Source organism: Crassostrea angulata, chromosome 1 (assembly GCF_025612915.1).
Source record: "Crassostrea angulata isolate pt1a10 chromosome 1, ASM2561291v2, whole genome shotgun sequence".
In the NCBI taxonomy this organism is placed as follows: Eukaryota; Metazoa; Mollusca; class Bivalvia; order Ostreida; family Ostreidae; genus Magallana; species Magallana angulata.
The window spans coordinates 47,988,192-48,003,201 of record NC_069111.1 but is presented as its reverse complement, the minus strand read 5'-3'; the positions used below and the strand labels follow the sequence as shown (position 1 = coordinate 48,003,201).

General features: G+C 32.0%; 1 protein-coding gene across 4 annotated transcripts; it reads right to left on the bottom strand.

Annotated features, from left to right (window-relative positions):
- Nucleotides 1-93: 93 nt before the first annotated feature.
- On the bottom strand, nucleotides 94-14,112 carry LOC128180832 (pyruvate dehydrogenase (acetyl-transferring) kinase isozyme 2, mitochondrial-like). Of its 4 annotated transcripts, none has more exons than XM_052848999.1 (13): nucleotides 13,805-14,112; nucleotides 12,096-12,234; nucleotides 10,202-10,273; nucleotides 9,774-9,837; nucleotides 8,181-8,301; nucleotides 7,846-7,929; nucleotides 7,475-7,552; nucleotides 7,053-7,120; nucleotides 6,813-6,911; nucleotides 6,216-6,323; nucleotides 4,196-4,252; nucleotides 2,254-2,367; nucleotides 94-2,028 (listed from the first exon to the last, which is right to left on the bottom strand). In XM_052848999.1, the coding sequence occupies exons 1-13, from the start codon at nucleotides 13,905-13,907 to the stop codon at nucleotides 1,837-1,839; spliced, it is 1,299 nt and encodes a 432-aa protein (XP_052704959.1). In that variant the 5' UTR covers nucleotides 13,908-14,112; the 3' UTR covers nucleotides 94-1,836. The 4 variants fall into 4 exon arrangements, with proteins under 4 accessions (XP_052704959.1, XP_052704952.1, XP_052704974.1 ...); XM_052848992.1 differs by lacking the exon at nucleotides 13,805-14,112 and adding an exon at nucleotides 12,961-13,236; XM_052849014.1 differs by lacking the exon at nucleotides 4,196-4,252 and having other exon boundaries at nucleotides 13,805-14,103.
- Between the last annotated feature and the right edge of the window lie 898 nt (nucleotides 14,113-15,010).

The following is a 15,010-nucleotide window of genomic DNA, read 5'->3' as shown; positions in this document are numbered from 1 at the left end:
AGTTCCTAAATTGTTCAGCTGGCGACTGTGCAATGAAATGATTATGTTTCCTAATGAGTTCTATATTTATTACCAGGAAACACAAACGTAAAAAAAATATAATATATCATTTATTTCTGTAGAATCAACAATCAAATTAAAAACAACAAAACCAGATAAAGCAGATACACAAAAAATGTGTACTAAATTATTTCTATACCTTTCAGGTTTAAAATAAAATGATTGCAAAATCACCATCAGTTGGACGCACTAGTCACACGATGTCATTAATAACTTGATCGAGGACCAATTGACACATTAACTTCTAGATATAAAATGACAGTCAACTTCTTTTCCAACCATAATGAATAGCTGCATTTATTAAAAAATAAAAACTATAAGTTATGATTTTTTAGTTTGATGCTTTGAAGAATTGTTCTTAAATAAATACAAATGCAATAATTGAAGGAGAAATTGTGAAATAAACTGGCAACAAGAATTTTTTTTAGCATAAACCATCTTCTATTTTAGGAGGAATTTAGTAATTACTGTCTGCTCCTTTGATACTCCACATTATTGTAATCTGAAGGACTTGTGACAATAACTGATTTAGCAGCATGTTTCTTTTGAAAAAGTGTCTACAATATTATTACATGAGGAATTGCACTTCCATGTACTCATGATGTGTCTGCATCAATACATTTACAATATAGGATATATGAGATCGGGTAACAACTACTTTCTTCAAGCAATGCACCATTTGAAACACAATAACAATTTCAATAAAAGTGTTATACATAAATACCTTTTTTAATAACATGCTATCTTTGTTCATTTAGCATGACAAGAACTGCCTTCTTTATAAAACATCTAATTAAAATACCTTTCAAGTAAATCTAGCAGGACAAGAAAAGGGCGTCATTTAACAAGCCAATTACACAAAATGCTTTAATTTTCAACAATTCTGTACGTACCATTGTCAGTCATAAAGCATACACTGCAAGAGTCAGAAACTTCACTCATACCATGAGTAAAGATTAGGCTCTCGCAAACATGATAAAAATATTTCCTTCTTGACAAAGTTTGCACATTGAATGTAAACTGGATTTGCCTTGACATAATAAAAACAGCTTAAATGATATATTACCACGATTGACTTCAACTTGCAAGAACATGTACATGTATCTATCTAATAAACATCATAAAAACAATATAATTTATCAACAAAGCTGACCTCTCCTTGTTAACATCAATAAATAACAGAACTCAAAATATAGTCAAAATGAAAGGGATATGGCATAAAATTAATTACACAAACGCAATATAAAGGACACCATTACACAACACATTTTGTGTAGTAGATATAAGCATCCAATGTATGCACCCAAAGAAACATGTATGGCACCTGTTACTGAGCCATCAGTTATACCTGAGGTACATAGTATCATTTGTTATAGTACCAGTTATATGTACTATTTGTCCAAATAGTCATTGGCAGCTTAACAATCATTCTATATGTATATATACAAGTATCTATCTGCAAAACATATACCAATCTATAGTGTAGTTTGCTTCTCTAATGGAATTGTCAACACTTCATTACAACGTTTTATTGGGCTTTTTTGTGACAGATAGGATAGGATGACTAGAAATGTTTTATGTTTTAATGTACAGTAACATTTTAAATCTCAGATTAATACAGATACTGCTCCAAGAGCAAGGTCATGGTCATACTATTGAACAAACACATTTACATGTACTAGTGATAAATTCTGAATTTGGAAAACTGTACAACACACTCAAGAGTTGTCTTCATTGAGGTTAAACATCATCATATATTATAACATATCAAACATATCACTGGATTGATATAATACTCTTGTCTGTTATCATTGGTTGCTTTGATTTCACTGCTGTACAGTACGTGCGAATTGATTGGTTCCAAGTGGTGCTGCTTGACCAATCGGAAACAACTTTTTCTGCCTCATACATTCTTGAGGTAGTTGTGTTGTAAATAGGTAAACATTCATTAGCCTCTGATGAATTAACCTGTATAAATGAAAATATGTAAAAGTAATTATATGATATATATACAAATGTGTCTGTTCTTCAAGTGACTCTGAAATAAATGCTATTTAAAAAATTTATTCATCATTGAAACAAATCTTGTGCAATCCTAGATTAAAGATTTAAAAAATAAAAAAAAAAATAAATCGCAGTTTTAAAAATTTCCAATAAGTACATAAAGCTATGGTTGATTTTTAGTAGACTCACCTTGAGGTACAGGTAGACATCTGTCCCGTAGCCTTCCATTGAGCTGACCACTAGATCCCCCTGGAAGTACCGGGCATATAGACGGGACAAAGGAAGTCCATACCCATACCCAGCCTACAACAAAGCACAGAGAATGTCAGTGCCAAACAGTTGACTAATAACACTGTAGTTACTATAGTATCTGACTTTTATACCGGTGAACGTATGAAAAGAATATGGAATCTTATTCTATACTAAATGAGTCAAACTTAATCAACTTTTGATAATGAGAAATGTCTGATTTATAGCAATAAGTACAGTGTATCCTCCTCCATATATATAAAGCCACCATAAAGCACTATCTAAATGTGCATTGCCATCTATACACAAACAATGGACCCATTCCCCCAGTTTGGCCTCACTTCTGACAGATGTCAAAAGGTGCAGGGTAAATAAGACCGTGTCAAGGTGTGAATAACAGATAGGGAAGTTTTCCTCTATGATATGGGGAAAATCACCAGGAAACACACATTAAAGAACCATTCTGTACAAGCATAGGCCTTGGTGGATAACTTGTGTACAGTTTTCTATTTCCTGCTTGTTTTATGCTTTTAAAAGCTGAAGATTAAAATTTCCTCCTTAATAATTGGATTGTCAGCATTCTTGAAATCTTTACCTTTTCTAATGATGACTCTTTTTTGCTTAATATTTCAAGTGCATTTAACATGAAGAAACATCAGCTTTTTCCTTTAGTTCAAATATAGGTGTCACAAAATATGCAATACATTCAAATACAAAGCATTCAGTTTTACAGTGGATTTTCCATTATTCAATTAACAACCTGCAGTACCATACACAACAGTTATTCATGAATTGATTAAGGTGGTATGGGACACCTCCATGGTGTGACTTATTATTTATTGAGATAAACAATAAAATGAAGGGTAACTAATATAAGTAGTTTCTTTCCAAATATTGTTCACCTAACAGCGTAGTACAGTGGATTAGAGGGCTTACTTTAAATCTGTAAGCCATGAGTTCAAATCCCACTCCGGGTTTTACAATTTTTAACTCTCCAAATATTTTAAAAGCTATTTTTTACTAAAAATTGTAAAATTTGAAAAATCTAAACTGGTGAAAATAATCTAATTATAATGTACCGGTACTTTAATCCACATCAATATTAATAGATGTCCCATACCACCTTAATAAATCAAAACTAAACAAATGCTCTTATTTTGAGAAAAAGATTAAATCATGACATGCATAGCAAAATGTTTTCTAGATGTATACATATAATTTAATGTAAAATCAGGTATATTGATATATTTTTTTTAGTGCAAATGCAAATGAGGTATTACAACTAGAATTAAATTATGGAAGTATGAAAATTTTCTGCAGTTGTAAGCAATTTAGAGTGTACAAGTTATAAACAGCACACAAACATTCACACTACACTTGTATGATTGTAAGATCAAATCAACCCAAATAAATAGCGATGTCAATGTAGATATCAAAATACAGAAACTCAAAAATGCGACACCCCTCAGCAAAAAACAAAAGTCATTTCTTCTCAAGTAACTGTGTATTTTTTTCATGGCTTTCTATACCTGTCAATTTCATTTCATTTTATTTTTTACAAATAATTTTAAATGACTATACATAACCCCTTATTGAAAGTTATGGGGTAAAAGGGTGATAGCACCTTTAAATCATAGCAAATGTACCACTGACTTTAATACGTTTAATTTCTCTTCAGCTTTTTTAAACTTGTTTAAATTCAGCTATTAATGTATGTAATTGTAATAATATATCTTTTAATCAAACAGCACTGAGGGATGTTCATTTCTAAAGTCCAAGTGTTTAGAATAAGAGGGAAGATTTGTGATAAAAGCAGATCCAGGCTTATATGACTGCTACATTTGAAGTGAAAAAAGCTTCAATTTGAAATGATTGCATTTACCATTAAGCTTGCTGGTCCATTATCATGTGCAAATCGGTCTATATCCATATAGCCTACCTATAACAACATGAAATAAGACTGAGATTTGCATAACAACCCGTCTAAGATAACAAATGGACCAATAAATACATGGTAAAACAGAACCAAAACCAATTGAGGAGATATCTAGCCTCAACAAGAAACTTCATACAATTGAGTGATATCTACCCTAAAGAAGACAATTCACAATTATAATTATTGATAAAGCCAAACTAGTCTGTCCACTTGAAATATATGGGGCAATATCTAGCCTATAAAACAAGACAATCTATATTCAACAGAAATAATTTATAAAATGATAACTAGTCTGTCCACTTATAATATAAATCTACTTATTTTAAAAACTAAATCCATTCTACTAATGTATACTACAGGTTTTATTTCAGCTATCAAGGAACATCTGACTATTGATGAAGTGGACCTTAGTGGGACCTAACAAACCAATAAGGTTACATAACTCAGACAAAAGGACAGAAACCAAGATCTATCAGACAGACAGAGTGCTCTACCCCTTCCCCTAAAGACGTACCCTGACTGTGGACCAAACATTTTGTGGGTGTGCATTGTGTGTACTATAGCAACTGTTACACATGACAGTGTTGGACACATGGACTCTATCAATGACATAACTTGCTTGGTAGCCATCATGCTCACCAATTAATGACAATGCAATGGCAGCTGCTCAAAATGCAGCAACATTCAGACCACATGCATTTTATTAAAATTCTATACACGAATGCTTTTTACTTTTTTATTTAACACATTCTTTGTCTTTGAAGCATACCCAGTAACTTAGCTAGAACAGTTCATATTCTGGTATTTATAGACAGTTTAACAAGCATAAAATGCCACATTGAACAAAGGTTATGATTTAATCTTAAAGTTTCCAAGTTCAGTTTAAATTTTCTATCATCAAATTTCAGAAAATTGCTCTAACAAAAGATGTCAATTAATTAAAATGCAGTGTAAAGCACATTTATATATTTTCAAATTTATATAATATTTTGATATATTCCCAAACACTTTATGCAATGTCAAAATTGTGTAGCCTAGCTGTTAAATAGGACAACTGAATTAATATATGATTTATATACAACATTTTCATCTCTTTAAGACAACTTATCAACATATTTTCATGAACTTACAAAATTTGGAATAACAATTAATTTTGTTAGCCCCAAAATAGACCTGCTCTCGGTTCAATATCAATTTGATTGCGTAGTTCAGCAAAAAAATTAATAATGTAATATTCAGAAGATGAACAGTTCAAAAGTATCCAATTTCCCATGAAAGTGCTTGTATTTGCCAGGTCACTTATGTCATTATGCTAAATTCACTGTGTGACAGAGACATACATTTATGTGTCAAGGATTTTGAGATTACAATGTCAGGTATTACCGTTCTAGTTGATTCATTTGAATTTGGTATATCAAATTTCTGTCCACTGCCAACTAATTAGAGAAAGTGATAGTTTGGATTGTAAATCAATATTGTCTTTAACTTTGGTATATGAAGCAAAGTAGTTCATAGCAGAGACTGGGTTACTATATAAACTGATCTGATTCCACAATCACAGCCCCACCTGTACAGATCACAGCGGATATGTAGGAAATCAAAGTCAGTGTCAGGACTATCATTCCATTAGGAGATAAGAGGTGGGTCATCATTCCATTGTAGGTAAAGATATGTGTTGCATGGTCATAGTTTCATGTACATAAATATTTACCAGGAGCTGAAAAACTTATTGTATTTGACAATGGGCAAGGAACAAATCAGACTACTGGCTCTTTTCATGCATTTACCATTTTGCATGCTCTCCTACATGATATATGAAATCATACAAGGTTGTATGTTTTTTAAGCTTGTCAAAGCTTTTGAAGCTTTAAAGCTTGTTGTTAGTGATTGGATCAGGTAAGGGGATTTGCCCCTGCATACTAGCGGGTGGGTGCCTGGCTTTACCACCATGTCCCTGATGACTTACCAATGGTGAGTCGTGACCTGTGTACTGGGGGCGGGGCGCGGTAGAGTACATGTACTGGAACAGCTTGTCTTGAACCTTGTACGGAACTCCTCCTCCTTGATCACACAGCTACAACACAGAACAGTGTATCAAAACCATGTATCACAGAGAACCATGTATCAAAACAATGCATATATATCACACAGAAAAGTGTATCAAAACCATTCATAAATCACACAGAAAAGTGTATCATATATCATAACCATTCATGTAAAAAACTAAAATTGGAATCAACCCCTTTTGACATATAACTTAGAACTGTGGATTAAAAAGTATTTAGATATCTCACAGATCCATGAAAAAAACCATGCTTCTATATCATACAGAACCATAACAATTCATTTCTCACACAGAATCATGAAGCTAAACCATCTACATATCACAATTTTTAGGATGATTTAATGGATCCTCAGTTTTTGGATCCTACTGCTTCATTTTTCACATATAATAAAATACAAACATTTTTCATTAAGTTCATCTGGATTGAACATAAACATTTCAGGCAATAAGTGAGGAAATATCAGTAGTTGTTTTCTCTGTTTAAGAATTTTGAAATACCTTGATAGTAAGATCTTGCTGTCCTTTTGCTACAATAATCTTTAGTTTTGGCAGCTCCATTTTGTCTCGGTGAAACTCTACAACAGCTCTCATGGCATTCTGAAGAGATGCAAACAATTTTATTAAGGTGTTAGCAGCCAAACTTGTTCAAGAACAAATTGATATTTTGCTATAAAATATATTTGAGAATTATTAATGCAGTCGCTAATCATGCTAATATTTATTAAAAAATTTACATACCTTAAAAACTTCAAATAATATATGTTCTATATGACTGGGTACATATACAAAGTCAACGATTTTGGAACCTGAAATATCAAAATATTCAAAGACTACTACAGTGTACCAGTTTTACAAACAAAATTAAAACATTCAAACATTCTCAAAGAAAAAAAAATATTAAAAAAATCTCTTTTTTCTAGAAACTAATTAAAAATCTAAACATGTTTATTATAATGTACTTGTGCATTTTTACTATGTTATATTATGACAAATAAACTTGCTTATTAACCTAGGTAACGTGAAATATTTACATGTACATGTACTATGCTTTTTTTGCCCATAGCGAATCAAAACTATTGTCACCCTTGACATACAGTCTTTGGGGACATTTAACCTCTATAAGTTTATAATACATAGAAATGTTTTGAGGATTGGTATACCTTCAGCTGTGACAATGTCCAGATCTGGTGCCTGCATGTGATAATGTTCACAGATATGTCTTGCCGCTTTGAAAGCATCTGCAAGTAAAACAGGTGGCCATCCAATTACAGCAACAAACATCATACAAACATGCAACATCAGATATTAGCTTTAGAACTTCTCTTAACAGCTGGGTTTTTTTTTCTTTAGGATTGGCACCTTAATACACTTCTGAATCAATTTTTATTACATGTATTCTCTTAATGGGAAAAAAAATCACCAGTTTTTGCTAATGTGTGTGTGTATATAATTATGTGTTCTTTATAGATAGATAGGTTCATTAAGATAAAACATTTCATTACAACACATCTAAGTAAATCTTTGTACTTACTTGACACACATTCTATGACATCACAGTTGGGATCAATATGCCCTATACGTCGAGGATGGTTTGAAATGTTTCCAAACAATGCAGCTAAAGGTACAAAATGATAATAGGTTGTCAACAGTACTACTTGAATACATTTATCAGCATATTTCTTCTTTAAAAAATAGTAAATTAACTATCTTCAGGTTTAAAAATGTTGACTGGCTTCATACATAAAAATATCAAAATGGATAACCATGAATAAAATAAAGTGTGGTGAGGATCTTTCTGCGAGATTGAAAATATCAAAGACTGTGGCGCAATGTTAAAAACTTGTTGGGCACTCTTTGGCTACCTACCATGCTGAGTTAGAAGCATGCGTATACTGATTCGGTTCATGTAAAATCTGTCCAAGAAATACTGTATCCTCTCTGAAATTTTATCATCCATTCCATAAGTATCCTCCATTTCTATAACACCCTGTAGATTAAAATCCATCCAATAAGCATGATAAAAGCTATGCCAAATACCGGTACTGTAAACCAACTGTTATTCATGTACAGGAAAAAGACATTCATGAGAGCATCATCATTTCAAATATTTCTTGGTGGGAACCAATCTTTGCCCTATGGGAGTAATAACATCAAGGTTATAGATAAGGCTTGGTTGCGAAAAACAGTTGATGTCTGCTAAATGGCAAAATAAAGTTGTTGCAAATAAAAGTTGATTTACAGTTGTCCACAATTAAAATGATACAACGCATTTGCTTTTTACTGCTGCGACCCGTATTGTAGGGTAATGATGATGAATTCACTACAGCAGCTTAATACATGTGGGTGATACTGTGTGCTAGCCCATACACATGCTTTTCGTTGAATGAAAATATTTTTGTGATATCTTATAAATGATAAGATTGACACACAGAGGTCTGTCACATTTTATTTAACGAAGACTTCATTTAATCTATCTTGATATGTATTGCCGGGTATATTTATTTAATCAAGGGTCCCCAGGGGGCATATATACTTTAAAACAAAATAATATCATGATTATAACAAATAATGAATGAAATATTAAATTACCTAGGATGTCCAGGTTTGAATTACACGCAACCATATGCAAAATGATTCATCAATACAATGAAATATATGTATGGGATTTATGCATTTAACTGTGCGAGATATTGCATACTTTAAAACAAAATAATATCATGATTATAACAATTAATGAATGAAATAATGGCATAGGATGTCCAGATTGGTATTACAAGCAACCATAAATGATTCATCAATACAATGAAATATGTGTGTGAGATACACAATTAACTGTGTGAGATATTGCATGAACACTGTATTTCAACTGTTAGGAAAGAGGGACATTTTGATAAAATGAGCCCATACCAAAATGAAGCTCAGATCAATCACATTTTCTATTAACTTGACAAGCTTCAGGGAGATCATTCTCTAACTTTACATTATATTTAAATACTGTACAATTTATTTACTTTCTACACAGCTACTAATCTTTAAATGTTTAATCAGACAGTATATACATAATTGGGGCTAACACTCAACCAGCAAATTGTTGTATATAACGCTAGTTTAAAAATTTTTCTTCCTGCTCAACTTGACTAATCGGTATAGCATTTTCCTAAGATTTTGTTCAAATACCAGCATTGGTTTTAAGTACATGTGATATTTGACGTACAAATTTTTTAAGCATTTTTATCTAATCCATCATTTCAGCTGGAAATCAAGGACATTTTTCCTTGATCAGCTTAAAGAATCCTAAAATAAAGCCTGCTATCTTCTTCCTCAAGTTTTTGTCTGTTTACTGGACATAATAAACAAATATTCTATAGGCTTAAAGGGTTACTCTGAGGGCAGGTTATCACCTCTCATTTTGATCTCATCAAAAATGACCTACTTTTATAAAATAGTAAACAAGTTTACCTGAGCCATTGTTTCCACTACATAGGAATGACGATTTAGAATGTCTTGGATGGTTTTTGAGAAACTGTAAAGTAACAAAATTTCACATGATACAATTTACTTCTTCATCAATAATTGCTGTTTGTGTAATGGCATTTTTAAAGCATTTTTCAGAAAATACACCCCTCATTTGTTGATTCAGTGCCAAAACTATCTCATCAACACATGAAAATGATTTAACAATAACAAAGAACTGAGAGAGACTATTCTAATTACAATCATTCAATAAATGTTTACTATACCAAGATAACCAGGACTCTTCCAGATACTTTTAAAGCTACATACAGCACAGTTCAAAAATATGGAATATTGAAATACTCCTTTTAATTTATAAGTTGATTAATAAATCTTTCTTTTCATTTCCATCATTAAGAACAAAGTTTGCTTACTCAGCTAAGACTTTTTTATCATCAGGATCCTTGTCTTGAAATGCTTGTACTTCTTTGAAGCTCAAGTCATACCTACAAAGAAATCTCCAATAAGTTTATATAGAGTTGCTTCATTCATCTCCTTATATACATGTAATGTACTGGTATGTGCAACAAAAGACCTCACTCGCAGCATTTTAATCAAATTTACCAAAAAAGAAATAATCCAATAGGTTCAAGTCTGTTTATGCATTTTGTAAAGTACATCTTATGTTTAACACAAAACAACCTTATTTTGAGAATTTGAATCAAATTTTATTGTATTTGATCCTTATCTTAATTTAATGCAGAATAATAAAGCACAACTGAAACAAGTCTTTTCTTTATACATGTAAATTGTTCAGAGGTAATGAGATATTTTGCATTATAAAAGAGAAATTAGTACAAGCTAGATGAGAACAGTTTCGATGCTTCTCAAAAGTTTAAGAACAAAAAACACACATTGCATAATTATATTATACAAATTAAATTCAAGTTTACATGAATACCAATATAGAAAAATCAATATTCTTGCTCACGCAGGAGAGAATCAATTTTGACCAAACGAGCACTGAATAACAAATGTACCAGAGATAGTTATTTAAGAGACATGTAAGAATTGAAAGCTTGCCAAATAAACCCAATGTGACATTCAAATTATGCAACCGATGCCTTTGTCAATACTACGCATTAAAGAATGATAATGAAAGGGAAGAATTTCCATCCATAATTCTTGTAACTTAATTTTTTTATCAGAATAATCTTTCCGCTAGTCGAACTTTACTTAAAAGTGGAATTGTATATACTATAAGTTTAGAGAGTGTGTGCATTTTTCTTGATATTTTGTAAAATTAAAGTACCTTCAATCTTCAGTGACCACACAAACACATCCCAAAAATTTCTTGACAACTGTCTGTGTGAGCATGTATCAGATGTATGCATTTCAAGAAAAAATTGCTGGTGTGCCATTATTCAATCATGCAGTCTTATAATCTCTGCTCTATATTTAAACCTAAAATTTTGATCTTAATTGAGGCTGAGTGAAAAGTGTTATTAAAGATTTAGCTCAATTTTCTTTTTTTACCCTTACATTTTCTTCTCACATTTTCTAAATATAAAACGTGGCAAGGAAAATCATGATAAGGCAGAGATATGTAGCAGTGTTTGTTATCGTACCTGCCTACGCTTCAGAATCAGCACATTTACAAGAATCTGTTTACAGTGCTGGCGTATACATAGAGAAATGTTCTTGTTGAATATGTGTGTACTAGTATAATGCTCAAGTTCTGTGTAAAGTTTATTTTTAACAAAGCACTGTCAAATCTAAAATTACCATCATTAAATTAAAAAGTCTATTAATTAATATCATAAACTTTTTACTTAATATAAAAATCTTTTCTCAAATGTAAATATAGTACTTATTGAAGAACAAAACAGATTTGAGGTATCTTTATATTGTGATGGGTAAACAGATTTGAGGTATCTTTATATTGTGACAGATGAACTCATCAAAACATAGAGTTGCTCTTACAATGCCCCCTCATTGCTGTACTTGCATGTCTTGTACGTCTGATATCCAGATAGCTAGGATACCTTTACTTGGCAAAACAACAAATTCTAGGGGTTTTGCCAAGTTTATTCAACTCGTATTAGTTTTTAGGTCGTTACCCATCACATCTATTTACCAGTTAATTCAAGTATATTTACATTTTACAATGACACTCTATATCAGCGTCCAGTGCGAATAACTTGCCAGCTTAGTACCTGAATAAGAAACTTTATAAATTTGAACGAGTATAACAAGTACATGTACCCATATTTTTACAATGACACCAGCTATCTCAGTTGTCCTCGGGCTGAATAACAAACAACTTACCAGCTACGTACAAGCTTGACCGATTTCATGGTCAGTAGTTCCTTTGGGAGATCTTCAAACTCCCTCATAATGTGGGCCAATCGGATAGGGATCTCATCGTTCAAGAATTGAAAAGATTTCCTCTCACACTTCTTTTGCCCTGCAAGTATTATGATGAAAACATTAACATGATTAAGGAAAATCTTACACTGTAGTGACTAGTCTATCGATCATTATCTTGGTGGTCATTCCTTGATAACATCAAGATTCTCTCAGTTTAATGAGTCTGCAATAAATAACAATGCTATGTGATCATGTCTCGAGTTCAATATTTTAAGAAAGGGATAAAATGGAATTAATATTAATTTCCAAATTTGTGATGGCCAGATGAACTTATCGCTTATGACCAGACAGTGCTGCTAGTACAGGTGCACCTAGCACTGACTAGTCTAGAGATTTTAGGGGACCAGGTTCAATCCCAGTCTGATCCATCATTTATATTTATCATTTCAACTGACAGCTGGTCTATGATATATGGTACATGTAGTGTATGGAACTTTCATATTTTAAGAACTTGAATAATTATGATGCACAATACAGTACAATTTTCTACTTTCATTTTATTTTTATTATACTTGTTTTGACATAGCATAAACATTTTCTATCTATAAATAATTTTTACAATTTAAATCAAAAGCAATCATGCTATGGACATAAAACTGAAAAAAATATTGCCTTAATACATGTAGTAACAAATTGGACTTCATAAAACAGAAAACAGCCTACATGGATAAGTGAACAGATGCCTCAACAATACTTTCCAAATAATCGTGTGCAAAAAGATGCATAGATTAACAAAACAGCCCAAAACAGCTGTAAAACTCACCAAAGTGCAGGAGTTCAGAGAGAGACATAGGAGATGGTCTGTACATGGGTTTGGATGACCCAACATGGCTCATCCACCTGACCCCTTCAAATATTTTCCTAAAAACTCCTGCTCTTAACATTACTACACTATTCTTATGCAGTATAAACATGCACAGTTAATATTAGATTTGTTCAGCGTTTCGCTTGACTGAAGGCCAAATAATAACAAATATACGACACGGCTAATGACAGCAATGGGTGCATGGATTCAACGACTGTCGTATTCTTCTTTTTTTCATTTCTTGTATACATGTATCAGTTATTTGTTCTTATAGACCTTTCCCAAATTTAATTATATATACATGTGTATAACCTGAATTATTTTATAATATTTTATTGTTGTGTGTAAACATTCGTCTATTCCGGTCAGTAAAAAACCGGTCATCGCCAGATCTTATTGATACCCAAAGTTGTACTGGTTCTTGGAGACCCGTTGTAAGTACAGAAGAACATGAAATGTTCAATAGGTTTTTTTTTTTGAAAATTTCCCCAGTCCTCTGCAAGATATTACGTCATGGAGAAAATAAACCGAATAAAGCATGCGATTGGCTTTTTAGAACACACCTCCCGGCGTCAGACCGAGGTCAACATTTTTATTTCGCCGATGCGATGCAACTTCTTCTTTGTTTCGCAATCAAGATTCAATTTGATACGGAGGACAAAACTGAAATAAAAATCCAAATAAACACAATCCAACTCTCATTCAAGAATTGTTGTTCCTATAACGACCTAAATAGAACGTCTCAACCAGCTGTGTTTTCATAATAATCAGATAAGGGTTATAAACCTAAATAAAAACTTACCGAATTCCAAATACTGTTGCATTGACAACGGCACAGGCACATATTTGGAATGAAGATGCCTTGCATGGAGTAGACATCGGAATTTCCGAAACTTCATCATCATATAAATGCCGTCTCACAAGCTTTCCTCAATGAAAATGAACTAAGAATAAACCAACATGTCATGACCCCCGATCAAGAAGTCACGTGATTCATTGGATTCCAGAGTGGAAAAATCTAGTTTGTACACCGTTTTTAACCGCATTAAACTTGATGTCGTATGGAATTGAATAGTCGTTAATTATTTTCCTAGAAGATACATTCTGAATTATTCGATTTACTTATTAGTAAAGAAATCAGAAAATGGGAAACGATTTTTTTCTTCGCCTTAAATTTCCTAAACTGTCGAGTTCAAAGTCCACAAGGAGGAGCATTTATTTTGAAATGAGGAATGACAGCGCTATTGTATGGAGGGGTGCTCATACAACTAAAATAGGCCTTTGTCTAACGTTTTATTCTATCATAGAAAAGTTAATTATAACAACCTCCAATTCTATTGGGAAATAATTAACAAGGCAATAGTCGTAATTTTTTAAACGTTACCATTTTAATTCGTATTTTTCAGGTGGCGACCATTAATTTAACAAAGTATTATATAATTAAATCGATATCGAATCAAATCGATATATAACAGAATACATGTATACATGTATGTGTTATCCTTAACCACGTGATTCATTTTAACTTACTGGTGTTCTTTATAGATATATATACTCTTCTATACAAAATTTAAACAACAGAGAACTAAAGTTATTACAGATGTCACATATTGATCATCAATTTGATGTAATTTCGAAGAAAAAAAAATAACTGACAACCCTGGCACGCCAAATTCACAAAAAAGAGCTAAAAATACACGTAGTTTCAGTCGATAAACTAGGTTTATTGGTTTTAATCTATATCGTTTACAGACCGTTATGATTGAAACTATATTTGTTTTATTTGCAATATGCATATACAAATAGATTTTATTGATAAATCTGTAAACTACAATTCACGTATAGATCTTAAAGTTTCATGAATCGTAAAAGTATATGCAATATATGTATCAGATTGTTATCTCCAGTTTATTAATCGTGACACCGTTACTCATCACCTGAGTTTTTTTACTGCAAAAGATTGTTTTCAGTTTGTTTGAATTGTTCGTTTCATAATGGAGAAGCTATA

Excerpts from the sequence above, each read along its gene's own strand:
- LOC128180832 (XM_052848992.1), bottom strand. The coding sequence starts at position 13,111 with ATGTTTATACTGCATAAGAATAGTGTAGTAATGTTAAGAGCAGGAGTT. Across the intron at positions 6,324-6,812 it reads AGCAAGATCTTACTATCAAG|CTGTGTGATCAAGGAGGAGG; the intron begins GTATTTCAAAAT and ends TCTGTGTTGTAG. Across the intron at positions 2,029-2,253 it reads ATGTCTACCTGTACCTCAAG|GTTAATTCATCAGAGGCTAA; the intron begins GTGAGTCTACTA and ends TCATTTATACAG.